Source organism: Haliotis rufescens, unplaced genomic scaffold (assembly GCF_023055435.1).
Source record: "Haliotis rufescens isolate VD_foot unplaced genomic scaffold, xgHalRufe1.0.p SCAF_120, whole genome shotgun sequence".
Lineage (NCBI taxonomy): Eukaryota > Metazoa > Mollusca > Gastropoda > Lepetellida > Haliotidae > Haliotis > Haliotis rufescens.
Window position 1 is genome coordinate 384,049 of NW_025963803.1, and position 25,073 is coordinate 409,121.

The window sequence follows — 25,073 nt, forward strand, 5'->3', positions numbered from 1 at the left end:
GGTCCTATTCGCAGACCGCCGTCATATAGCTGGACTATTACAGAGTGAGAAAAGTGTTGTAAACATCAATAGTCATAGTTTAATACATTATTTTACCATATCATATATTTTTCTACACATGTATTTATTCATAATGCATATGTGCCACTCATATGTGAGAGTCGCGTTGAACAACGCACAAAAAACCCAAATATTCAGAGTTACGAACTGTCTGCTGCTGATGCGCCTCTTGACACCATTATAAGTTTATTGTCTTGTTTAAGTGGTATGTGATTTGGGACAGGGCAGCTACCCACTCCATCCTTCACAGCTCCACTCATATAGCATTGTTCCACCGCGTACCCTGGGACTGCCCGTCATTGAACTAGCCTGTTTAAGGGACCGACCATTTGCTCTGGGTGAAGGGTCGGATTTGTACGGAAGCCATTAAGTGCCATTTGTTTTTTTTTCTTGAAATTTCAAGATACTTAGTTGAAATTTCATGATACTAAGTTGAAATTTCAAGATAGTATCGGAAAAAAAAAGAAAGCAAATGGCCCTAAAAGGCTTCCGTAGATTTGATATGGAGACTGGATACTTTTTCAGTACAGTTGCAAAACCAGATATTTTTTAATTAACAACTATGAGCATGAATAAAATAAATTAAAAAGAACTTGCAACAATGTATTTTTTTTTACATTTAATTTCTTGTTGTTTTTTTTAAGTCTGAAGCATTATTATCCTTCTGAAGCAATTTCTGGGACAATGTATTTTTTTTCGATAAGTCCTTGTAGTCTCTTTTAGTGAGACGCGGCCGGGGATCGAACCCCGGACCTTCTGTTCTCCGGGTAAACGCTCTACCACCAGACCACGGAGAAAGTTTGCTTACTTATAATAATCAGGTTTTACTTATTGATGCTATATTACAAGGCTTATTGCTCATAATATCGACCACGGGTTTGTCAGGCCCGGACTCGGTAATAATTATTAACAGGCCGTTGTAGGGGGGATATTGCTGATTGCGGCTTAAAAGTCGTAATCCATGCGAATATCAAATTACAGTTTTAATCGTACTTCAATACATGATATTATGTTGCTACAGTAGTCCCTTTTGCCTGCGCATTGAGTGAGTGAGTGAGTGAGTGGGTGGGTGTTCAACGCCGTTTTGAACAATAATCCAGTTATATCACGGCGTGTCAGCTTGATGTGGGAGGAAAGCCTGAAGTGATCGAGGTCTCTGACATTTACCACTTTGAAACCCACGAGCATGGTACTGACAAACCCAGAAACAGAATCAGGGTGAATTGGGATTCGAACCTACGATCATAGGATTTTACCGTGGCTAAGGACGCAACTCTGCACAGCGAATTGCTGCGCCTTAGACGACTGGGCCACCCGTGCCCCCGAGTCTACATTGAATCTACAATCTCTCTACAGAGACGTCCAAGTACTGTCCGTATGTCACTCCCTGTGTCGGTAACAGCTGTTTATTTTTATTATGCGTTTATCGTGACATATGTTCCATGGAAAATTTAGATACAGTTGATACCCCTGCTAGGCGAGTGACATTTTATTTAAAATAGATATAAAGACACTTTTGGTCGTTATCAGCTAAACAGCATAAGACGCGCTCTCTGTGTTCCGTTTGATTACAATTAGCGTGTCTTTAAAGGCGACTAACGGGATCGTGTGGTCAGGCTGACTGACTTGGTTGATGCATGTCATCGGATCCAAACTGCTTAGATCGATGCCCATGATATCAATCACTGGATTGTCTGGTCCAGACACGATTATTTACAGACCGCCGTCATATAGCTGGAATATTGCTGAGTGCGGCGTTAAACAACAAACAAACAAACAACAAAAAACTAAATTACCCATACTTACTGAGCCCCCGAGTTGCCAGCCTCCGTGTGACGTCATCGGTCAAGCTTATTTCATTTACTGATTAAATCGTGAATATAGTCACTCAAATGACAATAATTAATCAGGTATGGATAGTATGTATGTATTTTGATATGCGTCCCGGAAATTTAACTTAATATGATAATACTGTAGAATCAATAATGCAAATTTCATCGTGACGCGTGCTGATGATTTTGTCGGAAATGATTATTTCTTATGATTATGGAAAGTGTTTTATCGATTTGAACTTTCTTTTATCCTTTATCTATTGAACTTTCTTGTCGTTTTGCATAATCATGATGTCAATCACTAGATTTTCTGGTCCAGACAGGATTATTTACAGACCGAGAGAGAGAGAGAGAGAGAGAGAGAGAGAGAGAGAGAGAGAGAGAGAGAGGGAGAGAGAAAGAGAGATATCTACGTTACTGGGATTGAACTTGATTTTGCTGATTAAATTAGGTTTCTCAGATCCTAGTGGTATATTGACAAGAGATGGGACGCTTTTAACCTATCTTACAATTGTTTAATACAATGAGCAACACTCGACTATTTACAGACCGCAGTTATATATCGTGAATATTGCTGAGTACGGCGTTAAACAAACAAACAAAAAAACAAACAAACAAGCATCAGTAGAAAAAGGTACAATGAACCACTTGTTAACCTCTTATGGTTGTGTATCATAGCAACACACATGGTTGTTGTGTTTCCCAGTCTCCTGGTAGCCATTTTGTATTATGTCAATTTGACTCCGGTCACACAAATCCAAATAATCGAACGCACCTCCGTATTCTAAACAGAGATGTCATGGTTGGGAACTGCACAAATGTTGTTATTGTCCGCATCATCAGTCAAGCGATATCAAGTGAAACAATGCACGCGATTAAATTAAATGCATACAGCTAGCTTAATGAAAACAACCCTTGCGTCTCATTTTTAACTCAATGACCGACTCTGTGTTGTTGTTGTTGTTGTTGTTGTTGTTGTTGTTGTTGTTGTAGAAAGTCTTCCCGGAGAGCACAAGTTGAGTGATTCGATGCCCCGGCGAGTCAGTACCAAAAAATGTTGAAAGATGGTACTTGTTGTTACCCTGCCTGGCGCTGGGCATTAAGGGGCTAAAACAAGGACGCATAGGATAGTTACAAATGTACTCACGCAGAGGATAGTTTACCAATACACGGAGTGTAGGGATTTTCAGTGTGCACTATACAACCGATGTAGTAGGATTAAAATCCGATGTAGCAGGATTAATTCACTCCTCTTAAATTTCACTCCAGAGTGATCTGATCGCAGAACTGTCAGGGTGAAATTATCCTGGGATCACATCACTCCCTTTTAGGGTATGATCACCTCCCCCTCCCCTGAGGGTCAGACCTGTGAAGATCCGGGGTAGAATAGGTCTTCAGCAACCCATGCTTGCCGTAAAAGGCGACTAACGGGATCGGGTTGTCAGGCTCGCTGACTTGGTTGATGCATGTCATCGATCCCAATTGCGTGGATCGATGCTCATGGTGTCAATCACTGGAATGTCTGTTATATCCCTTCCATTCTCTCTCTCTCTCTCTCTCGCTCTCTCTCTCTCTCTCTCTCTCTCTCTCTCTCTCTCTCTCTCTCTCTCTCTCTCTCACTAACACACACACACTGAAGCTTTTCATTTGAATCCAATTGCGTGGATCGATGCTCATGATATTAATCACTGGATTGTCTGGTCCAGACTCGATTATTGACAGACTGCCGTCATAGAGCTGGAATATTGCTGAGTGCGGCCTTAAACAACAAAGCAACCAACCAACCTGAGGGTAAAAAAAGGGTCGGAAAAAAATGCAAACAACACATTGATCTATTTGGAAAGAATATAACACAAAAAGGGTACAACATGTCACAGTTATTATCAACGGGGGTGGTACCACGTGATCGTGTGTGTGGTAGTCACGTGATGATGAATCTTGTTTCTTGTATGAAATAATATTTGTTTTTAAGTTCTAATTTTTAAACTAACGGCGCATAATTGTTGCAGCCCCCTAATGGACACGAAAATGAGTCCCCCTTTAAAGGTCTGTTCAGTAATACATTTAATTAACTACAACATTAAGTAAAGTAAAATAACATTCTTTACAAATATTTGAAAAAAAGTTTGCACATACACATTAATATCTGCGTATCTAGATATACATAGCCGTTAACATAGTAACCCACCAGTTTCAATAAAGTAGTTTACAGCTAACGAAGTTATAGACAATATACAGTAAACTACGGTTATAACGAACATGCTTATAACGAACTGACGGATATAACGAACTATTTTTTGGGTCATGTCTTTTTGCTGTATATATTCCGTACATTTGCAACGAACTATGGTTATAACGAATTAAAATTAGTGGTCCCTTTGAGTTCGTTATAACCGTAGTTTACTGTATTACAGTCTGGCATATTTGAATGGCGACGTGTTAAAACTAGTTTTCAAAATGATTATATGGCAACAATATTGGCGACGGAAAGAAAATTTTTAAGCAAATTTTTAAGCAACCCATGCTTGCCGTAAAAGGTGACTATGCTTGTCGTAAAAGGCGACTAACGGAATCGATTGGTCAGGCTCGCTGACTTGGTTGATGCATGTCATTGATCCCAATTGTGTGGATCGATGTTCATGATGTAAATCATTGGATTGTCTGGTCCAGACTCGATTATTTACAGACCGCCATCATATAGATGGAATATGGAGTGCGGCGTTAAACAACAAACAAACTAGTAAAGGGTTATATTAAATATTAGAAGCTGTGGGAGTATTGGAAAATGTTTATTAGAGCTTTCAAGTTAGGATATTATTTTCGGTATTTAATCTTGACGTATAAACGAAGTATGTCAACTGCAAAGTCAAACTAACGGTTCGGATAACTCATTTAGTAGGGTAGGGCGCTGCTTATCCTCCTTCACCGGCATTAGTCCGGTATAAGCACACACACACACACACACACAGTGAGAGAGAGAGAGAGAGAGAGAGAGAGAGAGAGAGAGAGAGAGAGAGAGAGAGAGAGAGAGGGAGAGAGAGAGAGGCACACACACACAGAGGCACACATTGATACACACAGAGACAGAGAAACACACATACACACACACACACTGATACACACACAGACAGAGAAACACAACACACACATACACTCACACACACAGACAGAAACACAAACATAAACTGACACACACACACTGATACACAGAGGCACACACACTGACACACACACATAGACAGAAAAACACACTGACACACAATTATACACACATACACACACACTGACACACACACAAAGAAACACACACACACACACACACAGACAGAAACACTGACACACACACACACACACACACAAACACACACACGTGTACGTCCTATGTTCGTGAACTAATTTTGAACGTGGCATCAAAACCCATATCACTTCTCCTTATGTTTCCCAAAGCCGACCTTCACATACAAACTGACCAATCGGTGGAGAGCCGCTGGCCAATCACATGTGAGAACGTGCGCACACCCTTTTTAGGTCATCACAACATGTTGATCGATATATATTGTGGGACTTGTAAAGAGGCTATCTGGGGTTTGGCATCTGTGATTTAGAAACAAACTTACCCTTAACCGAATTTATTAAGTAACGATATCTGAAAATAAACCTTGACACATTACATTTCACTGACTGGTCGCCGCACGGTATTGTTATATGTTCCATCAGTCACGTCCAGGAAGGGGGGGGGGGGGGGGGGGGGGTGTCATGGAGTACACAAACAAAAGGCGTTCTAACCTAGATTGACACGTAAGATTAATACCCTGCACACACACGCACACACACGCACGCACACACGCACACACACACACACACACACACACACACACACACACACACACACGCGCACACACACACACACACACACACACACACACACACACACACACACACACACACTACTCTATTCCCTCAATGATATATATAGTATACAAAAAAATATAACATCCTTACTTCTGTATAGTGTAGACGATGGAACATAATATCCCCACAGCTGTATCGAGATTACATGTGATATCTCGACAACTATATGGTATTTGAGGTGCGATATAAAATCCCCACAGCTGTATAGTATATACGATGAGATATATCCCCATAGCTGTATAGTATATACGATGAGATATATCCCCACAGGTGAATAGTATATGAGATTAGATATAATATCCCCACAGCTGTATAGTATATAAGATGAGATATAATATCCCAACAGCTGTATAGTATATAAGATGAGATATAATATCCCAACAGCTGTATAGTATATGAGATGAGATATAATATCCCCACAGCTGTATCGTATATAAGATGAGATATAATATCCCAACAGCTGTATAGTATATGAGATGAGATATAATATCCCCACAGCTGTATAGTATATAAGATGAGATATAATATCCCCACAGCTGTATAGTATATAAGATGAGATATAATATCCCCACAGGTGAATAGTATATAAGATGAGATATAATATCTCCACAGCTGTATAGTATATAAGATGAGATATAATATCCCCACAGCTGTATAGTATATAAGATGAGATATAATATCCCAACAGCTGTATAGTATATGAGATGAGATATAATATCCCCACAGCTGTATCGTATATAAGATGAGATATAATATCCCAACAGCTGTATAGTATATGAGATGAGATATAATATCCCCACAGCTGTATAGTATATAAGATGAGATATAATATCCCCACAGCTGTATAGTATATAAGATGAGATATAATATCCCCACAGGTGAATAGTATATGAGATGAGATATAATATCTCCACAGCTGTATAGTATATAAGATGAGATATAATATCCCCACAGCTGTATAGTATATAAGATGAGATATAATATCCCCACAGCTGTATAGTATATAAGGTGAGATATACCCCCACAGCTGTATAGTATATAAGATGAGATATAATATGCCCACAGCTGTATAGTATATAAGATGAGATATAATATCCCCACAGCTGTAAAGTATATAAGATGGGATATAAATCCCCACAGCTGTATAGTATATAAGATGAGATATAAAATTCCTACAGCTGTGCAGTATATAAGATGAGATATAATATCCCCACAGCTGTAAAGTATATAAGATGGGATATAAATCGCCACAGCTGTATAGTATATAAGATGAGATATAAAATTCCTACAGCTGTATAGTATATAAGATGAGATATAAAATTCCTACAGCTGTGCAGTATATAAGATGAGATATAATATCCCCACACCTGTAAAGTATATAAGATGGGATATAAATCGCCACAGCTGTATAGTATATAAGATGAGATATAAAATTCCTACAGCTGTGCAGTATATGAGATGGGATATAAATCCCCCTACATCTGTTAAGTATATAAGATGAGGGATAATACACAACAATCAGGGTGACCTCTTAATCATACAGATCTTCAAGGGGTCAATTTATATAACCCTGTAAATTCAGCTAGAGCATTCCCGACTTGTTTTCACCATTGTATGCGTAGATGTCACGTGAATTCACTCATCAAGCTGTCCTTGTTGAACGCTGTTCACCCAGCTGGGTTTCCGTACAATGTGACACTGGGTTTTCAGGTCCATCACCTAACTGTCTGGTCCATCACCTGATTGTCTGGTCCTCGCCTGATTGTCTGGTCCATCACCTAACTGTCTGTTCCATCACCTGATTGTCTGGTCCATCACTTAATTGTCAGGTCCATCGCCTGATTGTCTGTCCTATCACTTGATTGTCAGGTCATCATTTGATTGTCTGGTCCATCACCTGATTCTCTGTTCTATCACCTGATTGTCTGGTCCATCACTTGGTTATTTACAGGCCGCCGAGTCATGAGTCCTGCTGTGCGTCTTAAGCAGCAAACATTTAGTTATGACGCACGTTGTGTGAGTGGCCAGTGCTTTCCCTTTTCGCGGACCTCTGGTGTCATCACTAATTTTTTGAACCGTGAAGATCCGGGGTAGAATAGGTCTTCAGCAACCCATACTTGCCGTAAAAGGCAACTATGCTTGTTGTAGTGAGTGATTGACGTGGGTTTAACGCCGCTTTTAACAGTATTCCAGTTATATCGCGGCGTGTCAGCTTAATGTGGGAGGAAAGCCCGAAGTGATGCAGGTCTCAGACGTTTACCACTTCGGTGAAACCCACGAGTACGGGTATGGTGCTGACAAACCTAGAAACATAATCGGGGCGAACCAGGATTCGAACCCCACAATCATAGGTTTCTGGCGTGCCCAAGGGACGCAACTCTGCACCGCGAATCGCGGCGCCTTAGAAGACTGGGCCACCCGTGCCCCCCCACCACCCCACCCCACAATGCTTGTAAGAGGAGACTAACGGGATCGGGTGGTCAGGCTCGCTGACTTGGTTGATGCATGTCATTGTTTGTTTGTTTGTTTGTTGTTTAACGCCGCACTCAGCAATATTCCAGCTATATGACGGCGGTCTGTAAAATAATCGAGTCTGGACCAGACAACCCAGTGATTGACATCATGCGCATCGATCCACGCAATTGGGATCGAGGACATGTATCAACCAAGTCAGCGAGCCTGACCACCCGATCCCGTTAGTCGCCTTTTACGACAAGCATAGTCTGACCAAGGGTCGAAAGATGAGTAATGCCAACTGAGGCGCACAATAACAAACAAACAGCAATCTGACCATTTATCCCTGGATTGTCTGGTCCAGATTCGATTATTTATGAAAAATAGCTGGAATATGGCTGAGTGCGGTGTTAACTAACATTTGTTTGTTTGTTTATTTTTTGTTTAACGCCGCATAATTTTCCAGCCATGTGACAGCGGTCTGTAAATAATCTAGTCTGGACCAGACAATCCATTGATTGATGGTCATGAGCATCGATCCACGAAATTTGTATACGATGACATGGATCAACCAAGTCAGCGAGCCTGACCACCCAATCCCGTTAGTCGCTTCTCACAAGCAGAGTCGCCTTTTACGGCAAGCTGAAGATCTGTTTTACCCCGGATCTTCACGGGTCGCTTTAACAAACAAACAGATAAAAACAAACAAAAATAATGCCTATTTATTTTGACCAGGTACACAAGAAACTTGGTGGACACCGGGAACGGCAAGTACAACCTCATCATGCTGTGCTGGAATGAGTCGCAGGGAAGCAGCATCCACTCGCACGCCAATTCCCACTGCTTCATGACCGTCTTGGATGGCACCCTGCAGGAGGAGTTCTACGAGTGGCCCACCGAGTCTGAAGAAGACGCGGAAATGACGGCTGTCGGCACCAACACTTACAACAAAGGCCAGACTGCCTACATCAGTGGTAAGTAGTGAGTGAGTGAGTGAGTGAGTTGGGTTTAACGCCGCTTTTAACAGTATTCCAGTTATATCACGGCATGTCAACTTAATGTGGGAGGAAAGCCCGAAGTGAAGCAGGTCTCAGACGTTTACCACTTCGGTGAAACCCACGAGCACGGGTATGGTGCTGACAAACCTAGAAACATAATCGGGGCGAACCGGGATTCGAACCCACAATCATAGGTTTCTGGCGTGCCCAAGGGACGCAACTCTGCACAGAGAATCGCGGCGCCTTAGACGACTGGGCCACCCGTGCCCCCGTGGTAAGTAGTGAACGTGGTAGGGTGAAACGGGGTTGGATTGATTGATTGTTTGTTGTTTAACGCCGCACTGAGCAATATTCCAGCTATATCACGACGGTCTGTGACCCGTGAAGATTCCTGGGTTTCTAAGTTCCATTGTGATACGACCCGTGAAGATCCGGGGTAGAATAGGTCTTCAGCAACCCATGCTTGCCGTAAAAGGTGACCATGCTTGTCGTAAAACGGGATCGGGTGGTTAGGCTCGCTGACTTGGTTGATGCATGTCATCGATCCCAATTGAGTGGATCGATGCCTATGATATTAATCACTGGATTGTCTGGTTCAGACTCGATTATTTACAGACCGCCATAATATAGCTGGAATATTGCTGAGGGCGGCGTTAAACAACCAACCAACCACAACGGTCTGTAGATAATCGAGTCTGGACCAGACAATCCAGTGATTGATATCATGAGCATCGATCCACGCAATTGGGATCGATGGCATGCATCAACCAAGTCAGCGAGCCTGACCACCCGATCCCATTAGTCGCCTTTTACGACAAGCATAATCACCTTTTACGGCAAGCATGGGTCGATTATTTTACAGACCGCCGTCATATAGCTGGAATATTGCTGGGTGCGTCGTTAAGCAACAAACCAAACCAAACCAAGTATGTCGGATAAACGAAATTAAGTAGTATCAACGTTCGTGATCGAAAATCGGACAACTGTAGATAACGATAAAAAAACGTAATAAAAAATATAAATGAAATATTCATATGGTTATTTTACATTTTTAGCGGAATATGTTTTCTAATCATGCAACCTCTAAAGCTTGGATAGAAAGATTTATCATAACGAGTCTGATTAATGAGTGATTTCGGTAATTCGTTGCAAATTAGATGTGTCGGAGTCGGAGTGCGAGACTGTCGAATTAACGGGTCTAAATAACACTGATTCAATCGGTTCCCATCATTAGTGAGGGATAAAGCTGATTGTCGGACTAACGAGACTTGACTGTAGTTGTACATCAACATTAGCTCACTCTTTTACTGTCCTTTTTCGACAGATTTTAATGTCTATATGTATTAATATTTAACTTGATTATACTATATGGCTGAAATATTGCCGATGTGACTTTAAATCGTAACTCACAGTAGTATATAACGGGTCGCCAGAAGGTCATTTTGGTTGAGGGAGGTTGAGGGAAAATAGGGAAGGTGATTGGCTGATCCAAGTCACGTGATCAGAAAGGATGACTCATGGATCAACAGCGCGTCGAGAAAGGGGGGGGGGGGGGGAATGAAAGGTGTGTGTTTTTAAGGCAGAAAAGAATTCATGTGTATATACTACTACTCACTCCCTCACTATCAGTCCACGAAGTACAAGTGTCCGGTTTTACTTTCAGATGAACTCGGCCTTCATCGGGTAGAAAACCCGAGCCACTCCGATCGGGCAATCAGCCTTCACCTGTACTCGCCACCATTCGACGAATGTGAATGTTTTGACCAGAAGACGGGACACTGCACAAAATCCAAGGTCACCTTCTGGTCTAAATTCGGCAAGAGGACGCCATTTGTAAGTTTGTTTTTTTATTTGTTGTTTAACGCCGCACTCAGCAATGTTCCAGCTATATGACGGCGGTCTGTAATAATCCAGTTTGGACCAGACAATCAAGTGATTGACTGGCTATAATATCAGACCGCCTCTGTGGTCGAGTGGTAGAGCGTCCGCCCGGAGAGCTGAAGGTCGGGGTTCAATCCCCGACTGCGTCATACCAAAATCCGTTAAAAAATGGTATTTGTTGTCACCCTGCCTGGCGCTCGACATTAAGGGGCTGGTCGGCTCGGAGTCAGTACACTGTGTCAAAAATCGGCATTAGTCCAACCACACACACACGTGCATGCACGTCGCTATATAAGTTCAATAATCTTGATTTTGACGGAAACCCCATTTCACCTCACCTCATAATATCAATCACTGAAATGCCTGACCCTGACTATATGTACCGGCGTCCGTCATATAGTTTTTTTGTTAACAAACGTACTCAGTAATATTCCAGCAATATGACGACGGTCTGTAAATAATCGAGTCTGGACCAGACAATCTAGTGATTGACATCATGAGCATCTATCTGCGCATTTGGGATACGAACAAATGCATCAGCCAAGTCAGCGAGCCTGACCACCCGATCCCCTTAGTCACCTCTTACAAGCATGGTTTCCTGAAGACAATTTCTTACCCGGGGGGCGGTGTATAAAATGTGTAAATAATCGAGTCTGACCTAAACCATTGTTGCAGGGAAGGGCAGAGACAGCAATGACACCCGAAAACAACTAGACTGTCAACTGAGGTCTGTTCGACGGTCACCCGCGCACACAGATTAACAAGGGAGAACCCCCGTATATTACAGATAGAAATTCTACTGCAGGGATTGATTATAGCGTAATATAGAAAGTTATAGAAATTCGCAATTGTCCAGGGTATTAAGTCTTCTTTTACGAAAAAAACCTCGACCAGCCCCCATCAAAGCTTCGTTCCGGAAGTGACGTCATTTCTATATCTCTTTTCAGTCCTTCAGCACCGAATGTCTCTCGCTCATAAGTGTGATTTGATTGGACGGCTATTTTTAGCATCATGCCATTTGAAGGGTCTTAAACAGAAACTATGCAAGTGGGTTGGTCGAGTTTATTTTTCATAATAGAAATGAAATACCCTGGATAAGGAAAATGGTATTGTAGTATACCTATCATGTAGATTGTGTTATAATATATATGGTTATTAATCGCAACTATGTTTACAATGTAATAGAGGCAAGACTTCTTTAGTTTTGGTGTACAGATTTTTATACTGAAAAATGTGGTCGGTAGGTCAAACATGCTTTGTACATGATTTTTCAAGTTTGATTTGGATCTGGAGGTGATAGATTTATAACGACGATTTATCGTTGGAATCTGATCTATTTTAGTTGTATATAAATCTCTTGGGTTATTTTTAGTGTCAGGCAATCTTTACCGTTGGCGTTATTTAAAAACACCTCGTCATTCTGTTTGTTTTGTTTGTGAATTTTCGATTTGTAAGGTCGGCAGATCCATAAATCAAGCAAACCAAAATTGTAAGGCCTTATTTATATTTGGATTATGTCATGACAATTGCAACCAAATTGCTGTGCTGGAGTCAAATAGACAACAAATAATGTGTATTCTTGTAAAACAAATTGACTTGTGAAATGACCAGAAATGTTATTCGCACTTGAACTTGAAATCAACATAAAAAGTTCAGTTCTCAGTCAATCTCATTAAAATCAGATCTTAGTTCTCGCTACCGCTAAACAAAGGTCTTAGGACATCCCATTAGGGTTCACGTCAGAACGACCTTTCATCCGACCAATCAGAGCGTCGCTTACCAGATTATGAAAGTGACAGTCGGAATGTGATTTCTAATCATGCAGCCTCGAAAACTTTAAAACGGGGTATTCCGAACGATAGTTACGGGCTTAACGACTGAATCTATACAATCTAGACCATATATTAGCCATTCCAGAATATTCTTTTGTTCAGGTTTCAAATTTTTAAGCGAGATTTCGTTAAAATATGTTTCGAAGCGTAGTCGCCAATTTGAAATTAGTGCCGTAAAGCACGAGAAAGCTGCCTTCTGATTGGCTAATATCAACTTCTGGTCAGTAATTCCATTGGTCGGTCAGAGTTCGCGAAAGGTCGGTCTGACGTGACCCGTAATGGGATGTCCTCATTTCTTTGTTTAGCGGTAGCGAGAACTGAGAACTGAGAACTGAGAAGATCTGATTTTAATGAGATTGGTTCTCAGTGAAAATCCTTTTTGCACGTTTGAGATAATATGCTATTATTTTAATATACGATACTGTTTTGTCCCATAGCGTGCCTTACTGTTAAAAAATATACTGTCTCAATTGTATGTTGATTGTTTTATACTGTTATTAATTGGCATCGAGTTTGGTCGAATGGGTCGGACCATCAGCCCTAATTGTGATTTAAAGGAAATGTTGTTTTCGTATATATGTAAATGGATATCTATTTCCACAGCTCAATACTAAAGTATTACTTTTTTCTAATGATGTGCGAAGCCAGTGTGTCACGTACAGATAACAGGACTGGTGTTGATTATTTTATGACGCTTCGTAAGACACTCGGGGTCACTCGGGTGAAGTCGGCTGATTCCGCTCTCACATAACAGAAGTAGTGCGTGCGTTCGATTATTAAATTTTGAGTTACCTAAGTCAACAGAGGTTGCCACATTTCTGACAACCAGGGTTGACTTGATTCAACCAGGGTGAACCAGTGTTTATCAAGGCACCGAGGTTTATAAATGAGTGAGTGAGTGAGTTAGGTTTAACGCCGCTATTAACAGTATTCAAGTTATGTCATTTCGTGTCAGCTGAATGTGGGAGGAAAGCCCGAAGTGATGCAGGTCTCAGACGTTTACCACGTCGGTGAAACCCACGAGCATGGTATGGTGCTGACAGACCTAGAAACATAATCGGGGCGCACCGGGATTCGAACCCACATTCAAAGGTTTCCCAAGGGACGCAACACTGCACGGCGAATTGTGGCGCCTTGGATGACTTGGTCAGCCGTGCCCCGGGTTTTGAAATCGAACGCACGCACTGTTATTCAAGATTTCGCTGTAATCAGTGAGGCCTATTTTCAAGTCAGTTAATTGTATCAAGTCTCTGAAAGGCATTAGAAGTGATACCCATAAGGGAGAACATTGATGGATGTCAACTTTTTTGTTATGAGGAACACAACGTTTTGGAATATACGCTTTATCCTTCATCAGGTGTATATGCTTACTCCTTCATTCACCTGATATATAAGTATACACTCCGAAACGTTGTGTTCCTCATAATAAAGAACTTGACATCCGTAAATTCTCTTCCTTAGTTAATTGTATGCTTGATGGAGTTAGATTTATGTTTTATTTGAAGAAAAAGCAGAAACAGTTGGAATATATCCATTTATAGAAATATGTAAACGACTTGCGTTGGGTTGCGTTGCGTTTAGTAACGTGATGATCACGTGTATGAAACTAGTTCTGGTGTGGATTCCGCCCCCACGTAGCTGATAAATTTTTTTTTAAAAAGCACCTTGCAGGAGCATAAATATACCCAACCCCTCCCCTATTCCTCTCCCAAATATAAATAATTCGGTCCCTTATCGACCAAGTCTCCATGCACCCGAGCCATTTAGTCGCCTCATACGACATGCATCGGTTCCGGGGGCCATATCTGACCAATTCGTGACATTCGTGACCAACTCGTGTTATTCCGGGACAAGCCGAATGGCGACTCGTGCCCCTCTCATGGCCATTTTTGCAACCGGGTTCCGTCTTAGCGCAAACGGGCATATACAGTATGATTGATCACATTTAACTGTGTCTTGGGTATATTTTTAGATGCGAGACATATGTAAAATCAAAAATTAGTTCTGACGGATTCTTTGACGAAGAACTTGAAATCATACGCGCATTCTGGTTGGTTTGTCGTATTTTCGCACATTATATTCATCTCTAGAGGGACGAGTCTCCTTGCAGGTTACGGAAAGGGACGAGTGGTGACGAATATGTCTGAACACGATCGGCTATTCCCGGTGATGCGGAAAGGGTCGAGTGGTGACGAATGAATCTGACCATGACTCCCCTAGGGGAACTAATGAAATCGATTGAGACCTGTTGTATCAAGTTGTAAAATGTCTATAGGTCAACTCAAGACTTGAGATTGTATAACCAGGGCATGGTAATGTATTCAGGAAACGTCTTTATCCAAGTATGTTGCTCACTGCTGAATGGATTCCCCGGTGATGTTTGTTTCCCTACATTTCGTTCGTTTTGTTAATTTGCAGACAGCGTAGCAATATTTACGGTGTTGTGTAACTTTCAAAGCGACACTCTCTTAAAAATAAGATCTTAGTTCTCGCCATCACTAAACACAGATCTGAGCAGATCCCCATTCGTGACAGACTCGTGTTATTCCGGGACAAGCCGAATAGCGAGTCTTCTTGCAGGTTACGGAAAGGGGCGAGTGGTGACGAATGAGGAGATCCCCATTCGTGACTAACTCGTTATTCCGGGACAAGCCGAATAGCGAGTCTTCTTGCAGGTTACGGAAAGGGGCGAGTGGTGACGAATGAGGAGATCCCCTTTCGTGACCGACTCGTGTTATTCCGGGACAAGCCGAATAGCAAGTCTTCTTGCAGGTTACGGAAAGGGGCGAGTGGTGACGAATGAGGAGATCCCCATTCGTGACTAACTCGTTATTCCGGGACAAGCCGAATAGCGAGTCTTCTTACAGGTTACGGAAAGGGGCGAGTGGTGACGAATGAGGAGATCCAATTACGGGTCACGTCAGAACAACCTTTCATCCAACCAATCAGATCGTCGCTTAACAGACCAGGAGAGCGACAGTCGGAATGTGTTTTCTAATCTTGCAAACTCGAAAAATTTAACAAGGGGTATTCCGAACGACAGTTACGGGCTTTGCGGATGAGTCCATACAATATACGCCATCTATTAGCCATTCCAGAATGTTCTTTTGTTTAGTGTTCATTTAATTAATCGAGAATGTATCAAAATATGTTTCGAAGAGTTGTCGCCAGTTTGAAACTAGTGCCGTAAAGCACGAGAAAAAAGCAGTCTTCTGATTGGCTAATGTCGACTTCTTGTCAGCTCTCCATTGGTCGGTCGGTCTGACGTGACCCGTAATGGGATGTCCTCATATCTTTGCTTACAGCGGTGAGATCTGATTTTGATGAGATTGTCAAATCGAGTGATTATAGTCCGCTCATTTGATATTTCAGTGGGAGGGGATTAAACATACAGTAAACTACGGTTATTACGAACTTAAACCACTAATCTTAGTTCGTTATAACCGTAGTTCGTTAAAAGCATATACACAGCATTTATATAGCAAATGGTCGGGGCCAAAAAAAAGGTCGTGATATCCGTCAGTTCGCTATAAGCGTGTTCGTTATAAACATAGTTTACTGTACAATTTTATTCTCTGAATGGTGGAACAAAACAAACAGAGACTTTTTGGACCCACGCGATATTTTTTAACTTAAAAAACAATCAGCATTTCCCGTTTCATCTTCCCGGGGCCAGCGTTTCCACTAACCCATATCAAAGCCAAGTGGAAACAGGACTTTGATAAAACGGCTAGTGGACGCTCTTGCCTCGGAAAGATGGTCCAGTTTTCGATCTTAATTCACGAGTAAATCCTGAAGATAAATTCTTTGTCCCCCATTATTTTCGGGAATATAGTATTTAAAAGATCCCCACTCTCGGAATATCAACTGTTCGGTCCCTGATGCTTTTTTCATAGCGTTACAATAATGTCGTGATCTTTTCTTCCACAGTGAGATGTCATTTTAACATTCCATTGTTGTCCTGTTAAATATTTGGAATGTCTTGTTAAATATTGCCAACTATATACGGCATTTTTTAAAATATCTAATGGCACTGGTTTTCGAATATAATTTCACCAGAATTGTAAACATTTTATGTAAATAAATACATTTACTCAATATTTTGTTTTGGTGTCTCAAGACTACATGGATTTCAAAGAAATAAGTGGATGTTGTTTTACCACGCACGCAACAATAGCAGAGCTATTTTACAGCAGCCTATAAACAAATGACTCTGGCACGTTCGCATGCACGCACACACATGCACATTCACGCGCATGCAAACACACTTGCATGCATCCCCAAAAAGCGGTGAGTCGCCGTTTTCCGACAGTTACAGCGACTAGTATTCCGGACACACAACATTGAGAAAAACGGGGAAAAAGTGAGTGAGTGAGTTGGGTTTAACGCCGCTTTTAACATTATCCAAGTTATATCACGGCGTGTCAGCTTAATGTGGGAGGAAAGCCATAGGTTTCTGGCGTGGCCAATGTGTCCAAGGTCATTTTAAAGACGTTATCGACGGTAATTGTCGCGTTGCGTAATCGGAAGGTAGCAATTCGTGTACCTTTTCACCTGAACTACGGCAATCCCCTCGTTCTTTGGTGCTGACAGTCTGGGATGTGCGAGGGGTTCAATGTCAGTACCCGAGGGCCTTGGACCTTTTACCGTAGTTCCTCCAACAAGCACAAAGAGTGATCTTCGTTAAACAGCTTTTATTCCCACTTTGTGTTGCCGGTCAACCCACTCTATTTGTCACTTAAATACGAGACTTCGGCCGCAAAGCTTCAGTCTCAGTCGAAATGCTGGTGCTTAAGTTTGGTTTCTGGTTCGAAAGATCGTGACAACAAGCCGAGAGTGGAGCACCAGTCCAGATGTAGTCTCCCCAGCCGATCTCTCGATCTGGGCGCTTTTGCCCCTTTTTGCAGAGCACCAGTCCTGATGTAATCTCCCCAGCCGCTCTCTCGATTTGGGGGCTTTTCCCCCTTTATAAACCGGTACCTACGTCACAGCTCTACTCATTTTTCCATCTATCATTGGTCAACCACCTTTCCCCCCTACACTAGATCATTCTAACCCACTCTTGTATAATAACAAGATCCTTATTAGGACTTGTTGTAATGTGAACTCCTCAACTCCCGGAATCTGAACTATTTCCCCCCAATACCATATATGTCCCCGAGGTCAATCTCATCTAAGTTTCCTCTTTTTAACTATTTAATTTCTGGTAACTTGTATGTTCCTTCCGACGTTACTCTTATCGTTTTGCGACCGCCTCCGTGGTCTAGTGGTAAAGCGTCCGCCCGGAGAGCGGAAGGTCCGGGGTTCGATTCCCGGCCGCGTCATACCAAAAGACGTTAAAAGATTGTACTTGTCCTGGCCCTGTCTGGCGCTCGGCATTAAGGGGCTAAAGCAAGGACTGGTCGGCTCGGAGTCAGTGTACTGTGTCTGAGTGGGGTATTCATGTTAAACTGCGGCATGGTATCTCAGTGAGCTAGCACTATAAATCGGCATCAGTCCGGACTAGTACAAGCAGCCACACAAACACACACGTACATGCACGTGGTTATATAAGTGCAATAATCTTTGACGCGACGTTAAACCCAATTTCACCTCACCTCACCTTATCGTTTTGCTCTAATACTCCAGCCCTCGACCTACTACCGTCACCTCTGGTTATCAGTGGCCCAGTGTGTTTCCTGTGGTCTTCAACTCCTAACATCACCTGCCCTCAATATATCTTCCCATGTGCCTATATCTTACTGTTTTAACCCCTCAAATTGTTCAATTATATTTGTACCATATGTATTTTAATGAGTTGCTAATTACCATTATTTCATGCCTATAATACGACCCCCGTTCTGACGAAGAGCGTGTCCCCACACTCTAAGATGGTGCCAATTCTTGTTATAATATCTGGCATACATTCCATCTTATTTCTATGACTTATGGATTTAACTTCTCTTTAATAATCTAAATATGTATCACACTTTCATTCCTATAATGACGCAACTCTGCACAGCGAATCGAGCCACCAGTGCCTCCCTAAATTACTGAAGAAATATCGAAAAGTTCAATTGCTTAAAGGATATATTTTTTACGTACACAATTATATTTTTTAAGTGTTGAATCTGCGTACCAAATGCAGTTTATTTGCTTTTAGCGAACCACACTTCGAAGTCCCGATTCCATAAATATCAAGCTCGGCACACTCGGTCCATTCGTGACTAACGCGTGTTATTCCGGGACAAGCCGAATAGCGGTTACGGAAAGGGGCGAGTGGTGACGAATGCACTCGCTCCTGCCCTTCCGTTTGTATGCACTAGAGGCATATTTTACGAGAGCTTCACTTATAAGCAACGGTATCCAGTGTGTAACCCGATTCTTTGTTTTGATCTTAACATCCAGGAGACAACACAACAGGAACAACGTGATTTCGATCAGATTGCAGATAGGATCAGAAAACCAATTAATTAAATATAATAGGCTAATACCTGCGCTCCCGTGTGATACACCTAGAGTACATCTAGAACACGTAGTTGGTACTTACTAATACCTTTACATACAATTATATTATATTCAATTTAACACTTTTCATATACACATATGACCCGTGAAGATCCAGGGTAGAGTAGGTCTTCATCAACCCATGCTTGCCGTAAAAGGCGACTATGCTTGTCGTAAAAGGCGACTAACGGGATCGGGTGGTCAGGCTCGCTGACTTGTTTGATGCATGTCATCAATCCCAATTGCGTAGATCGATGCTCATGATATCAATCGCTGGATTGTCTGGTCCAGACTCGATTATTTACAGACCGCCGTCATATATCTGGAATATTGCTGAGTGCGGCGTAAAACAACAAACAAACAAACAAACAAATCATATACACGTATAATTCATGTACAATCAATCACTTTTAATTATCTTAATTATTTCTTAATTACATATACCTATAACCGGGAGAGCAACACCTGGTTCCAATCCTCCCCGTCCTAGGGAAAGAAAATGTATTACATTTACATGTTCTTGTATACCAACGGTGAGCCTCGGAACCTCCCGTTTCAACGTCAACAACTTTGCTGACATTGTGTAACATTTCACAGCTTACAGTTCTGGTTCTTCTTGAACTGTATATTGTTACAGCTCGTTGTCCTATAATAATTCTGTCAGGTAATTCTTTGTTCTCAGTTCACAGCGTTAGGGAACGCCTGGCATATTCACGTACAATTACGCCATCCCTTCCTTTTTCTTCATCCTTTAAATTGTTTCAGCCACAAAAGTTCACTTCGTAGCTGCGTAAACTAGGCTACGCAAAATCATTAGTTGATTACCTTTCCTCACTCACAGCACATTCCCAGTGAGTTCCCTGCCACTTGGCCTAGAATCTTCACTTCACCAATCTGAACGATCCTGTACCTTGATCAGGTCCCCGGTTGCATAAGTCAAGGGATACCGACGTAAGAGGCGTGACTTCGTCTTCGGACTCCCCGTCGTGGGATGCTTGTCCCTCCATTACTCGCTCGAGACGGGGCGGTGAATGTTTTCTCTTTCGACCGGTCATTCGTAGACTAAAATCTAGTCTCTGAAATGAACATATCGTACATAAAAAAACAGTTGTTTAGTTATCTTAATAAAAATATAATAAAAAGGAGCCCAGTGATACTGCAGTGATCTAGACTTGCCAAACATTATAGACTTGCATGGGCTGTATTTGATATATATTTGAATCAGGGTCTGTAAGACAGACTAGGTCATTCGTGGAGTCGGTCTTTGGGAAGCTTCCTGGGTCCGTGTGCTGGTGGGTATCGCGGGTAGGGTAATCAACTCCGACTGGGCTCTCCGGGAGATCCTAGGGTCTCTCTCTCTCTCTCAGTTCTACCCTGTCATGGTCAATTTGCCTGCCGGCTCAATTCCTACTTCTGCACTTCCTCTGGGTGTGTCACATTACCCTGCAGTAGGAACACGTGGGAGACCCGTCAAGAGCTCATTCATAAAATGTGTGTGTGTGTGTGTGTGTGGGGGGGGGGGGGGGGGGGGGGGGTCTTATAACCTTGATAACCTACCGGCCTTGATCGGGAGTTTTGATGCCCGTCTTCCTATTCAGCTCGCTAAGGTGAACCACCTGAACCCCTACCCCTTGGTCCGTTAGGCTGTCTGTGAGTCTGACCTATCGCTGGCCCGTTTGTCTGTCTCGGTTGTTCCACGTGGGAACTGGGTTAAGCCTGAACTATGTTCAATGTCATGCGCTCCATATTCTGAGCAGCATCTCCGTTCAGTGGGTCAGAGCTTCTGTCTGTCTTTGTAAGGCCTCATCCCAAGGATCCGTACCCAACCCGTCTATTCCCATTGGGGTTTCCTCCGTATGTCTTCTAAGGTTGTTGTCCGTGAGGCCTGCTGCTCGTAGGAAGCCTTCCCTACAGCGTCCGTTAGGTCCGTAAGTCGTTCCCTGATTAGCCTCTTAGCCACGTGGTCGTCCCGGAGACCATCTACAAATACAGTAAACTACGATTATAACGAACTCAAAGGGACTTCTAATTTTACTTCGTTATAACCGTAGTTGGTTATAAGCATATATACAGCATAACTACAGCAAATAGTCGGGACCCAAAAAAAGTTCGTTATATCCGTCAGTTCGTTATAAGCGTGTTCGTTATAACCGTAGTTTACTGAATATCTACTAATATCCCTTGTATATAAGGGGGGGGGGGGGTTTGGTCGTCTGTGCTGTAGCACTCGTCTGCGAGTGTCATGAGCCTGTCCGCATACCCCTGTATTACTTCTCCCGATGCTGCTTTGGGTAATTTGTTGTGCATACTGCACATCACTAAGGTCGCTAAACCTGTTCTTAAGGGCCGTTTTTAATTCTGCCCAGGGACCATCAGGATTCTCCCTTACTCCCCTTACTAGAAAATCTGCAGCTGGTCCTACCGCTGTCTGTATAGCTAGCGTACACTTAGCTTTATCTGGAGTGAGTGAGTGAGTATGGTTTTACGCCGCTTTTAGCAATATTCCTGCAATATCACGGCGGGGGACACCAGAAATGGGCTTCACACATTGTGCCCATGTCGGGAATCGAACCCGGGTCTTCGGCGTGACGAGCGAACGCTTTAACCACTAGGCTACCCGACCGCCCCCTTTATCTGGAGCGCTTACTGAGATGCAGGCTTTTTCAACTTCCTATATCCAGTCTGTAAACCTTTTATATCCCTCCCCCGAAAACCTTCTGACTTGTTGGGGTAACATTGGGCCTGAATGGCTTTTTCTACTCTCGTTAAATGAGTGGCTACTAGGTCCCGTTTGTTCCCTTCTGCCGTTCTAACAAGCTTAGGCTATTACTATTAGCTTATTTATTTTCTTATCCTAAGCTCTATTGCATTTTCTCCCTTCCTTCACTTCCACTTTACTCTTTCATTCATAAAATGGGGGGTTCTGATAACCTTGATAACCTGCCGGCCTTGATCGGGAGATTTGATACCCTGGTCTTCCTTATTCAGGTCGCCAAGGTGAACCACCCACACCCCTCCCCCTTGGTCCGCTACTAGGTCCCGTTCGTTCCCTTCTGCCATTCTAACTAGCTCAGGCTATTACTATTTCATTATTTGCTTACTTACTTTCTTATCCAAACCTCTATTGCATTTTCTCCCTTCCTTCGCTTCCGCTTTACTCTTTCTCTCCTTCTTTTTTCTTTTGCTAACTCCTTATCCGCCTTTCTCCTCTGTATCTGGGTATAATAGGCTGACACAATATGCTCAGGTGAATTATTTTTTGCTATACCAGCAATTTTTTGTCGCGCTATCCAATTTTTCAACACGGGTGACACTATTATCCATTCTTTTAAGCCTTCCTCTATCGGCGCCGCGCTAAAAGGGCATATTCTAGCTACGCCAGCCGCTACATATCTGGGAAGGTCGTACTGTACGTTCATACTACTTCCACCAGTTACCTATTTAAGCCTACAATAAACTACGGTTAAAACGAACTCAAAGGGACCACTAATTTTAGTTCGTTATAACCGTAGTTCGTTATAAGCATATATACAGTATAACGACAGCAAATAGTCGGGACAAAAAAGTAGGTTCGTTATATCCGTCAGTTCGTTATAAGCGTGTTCGTTATAAACGTAGTTTACTGTATATAATATATATCATTATATATGTATAATATATCCTCAACTTAATGTCTCGTCAGTTAATCTCTGTTTTCCTTAACAATAATTTATATACTATAAACCAGCAGAACAAATCGAATCAGTTAGGGTAAAACTTACCTTGAGAGGTTCTACCGAATTGTTCTCAGTTCCTGGGGTGCTCTTGGTTGGAGAGTTGTCTTTCACAATCCGGGCCACGGCACCAGAAAATCGGCATGGATGTAACCCGATTCTTTGTTTTGATCTTCACATCCAGGAGACAACACAACAGGAACAAGACAACTTGATTTCGATCAGATAATAATTTAATCAAACGGTTTTACAGTAACCAGATACTTCGCAAACGTACTGGAAGCAATCTGAATTACTGGCAGCGCAGTGACCTCTGACCTATCTGCTTGAGTCCCGAAAACCGTTCTCCCCGACTGACGATTTTCCGCGTCGTTTTATTCCCCAAACTCTCTCCCTTCCAGTCTAATGATTAATTACTATGACGTCAATATGGGGACTGTTACATAGGCCCGTTCCTATTCTTTAAGTAGTCTGCCCCGTCATTCAATTCAGAGTGAGTGAGTTGGGTTTAACGCCGCTTTTAACAGTATTCCAGTCATATCACGGCGTGTCAGCTTAATGTGGGAGGAAAGCCCGAAGTGATGCACTTCGGTGAAACCCACGAGCACGGATATGGTGCTGACAAACCTAGAAACATAATCGGGTCGAACCGGGATTCGAACCCACAATCAGAGGTTTCTGGCGTGCCCAAGGGACGCAACTCTGCACAGCGAATCGCGGCGCCTTAGACGACTGGGCCACCCGCGCCCCGCATTCAATTCAGAGACCAATTAATTCAGATAACAGATAGGATCAGAAAACCAATTAATTCAGCATAATTGGCTACTACCTGCGCTCCCGTGTGATACACTTAGAGTACATTTAGAACACGTAGTTGGTACATACTAATTCCTTTACATACATTTATATTATATTCAATTTAACACTTTTCATACACTTTTTCAATCACTTTTAATTATCTTAATTATTTCTGAAGACCTATTCCTCCCGGGTCGCTTCTGTCTACTACAAATAGAGATATCTCACTGACTAAAGCTACAGTTAACCACAACAGCCATGCCATTTGATCAAGACTCGAACTGGTCATGTTTCTAGGTTTGTCATCACCTTGACCAAAGTTACCAACCAACCCCCCACCCCACCCCCCACCCCCCACCCCTTCTTCTTCGATCAAGCTGGCACCCCGTGGTATAACTGAAAACTGTTCAAAGCGGCTTAAGACCAAATTCAGACACTCAAGCTCTTATTAATATATATGTGAGTGAGTTAAGTTTTACGCTGCTTTTAGCAATATTCCAACTATATCACGCTGGGGACACCAGAAAAGGATTTCACACATTGTACCCATGTGAGGAAAAGACCGGGCCTTTGGCGTGACGAGCGAACGCTTTAACCACTAGGCTATCCAACCGCCCCCATCATAACATGTGTAATCAGTCTTTAACCAGCTCTTTAATAGCTCTTCTTATGACCTTATTATTCTGGAAAGCTAATACCGAAAAAGATTAAAACATAACCTTAATTTCGGTAAAAATGCCTCCGCCATTTCGTGATTACGCAGCACGATTTCATAAAATAGTGTAAACAAACTTTATTTCGTGTACATCATCAATATTTCTAAAGCAAACGATTTCTGATATTACGCCCTTCCTAATAATAATGTGCTTTCCCTGACCCTCCCGAGAAACTCTTAATCAAGACCCTCCCCGGATTAAAGAGACCGCCCACTGTTGGGGCGCTAACAATAAACTGGATAATAATGACAACCACTGCCATCTGCTACACTGGGCTGAATGTGCATTGAATCAGATACAGTTTCAATTACTAATTTACCAATAGAGGTTCACTCCGTAAACATTCCAAAATTAGATAAAAATAAAACATAACAAAAGGCAAATATAGATC

General features: G+C 42.3%; 1 protein-coding gene and 1 long non-coding RNA gene across 2 annotated transcripts in view; one reads left to right on the forward strand and one right to left on the reverse strand.

The window, feature by feature from the left end:
- Window positions 1-12,610, forward strand: part of LOC124115427 (cysteine dioxygenase type 1-like) — a 32,276-nt gene extending 19,666 nt beyond the window's left edge. Inside the window, exons 2-4 of the mRNA XM_046476416.2 lie at window positions 8,994-9,232; window positions 10,920-11,089; window positions 11,813-12,610. Of these exons, the coding sequence (XP_046332372.1) occupies window positions 8,994-9,232; window positions 10,920-11,089; window positions 11,813-11,851 (448 nt within the window). The 3' untranslated portion in view covers window positions 11,852-12,610. The remainder of the gene's footprint in view (window positions 1-8,993; window positions 9,233-10,919; window positions 11,090-11,812) is intronic.
- A 7,300-nt stretch (window positions 12,611-19,910) lies between these two features.
- On the reverse strand, window positions 19,911-23,729 carry LOC125378506. Its single transcript, XR_007220247.1, has 3 exons — window positions 23,217-23,729; window positions 22,561-22,670; window positions 19,911-20,531 (listed from the first exon to the last, which is right to left on the reverse strand). It is a non-coding gene; the product is annotated as an uncharacterized LOC125378506 (long non-coding RNA).
- Window positions 23,730-25,073: the final 1,344 nt, after the last annotated feature.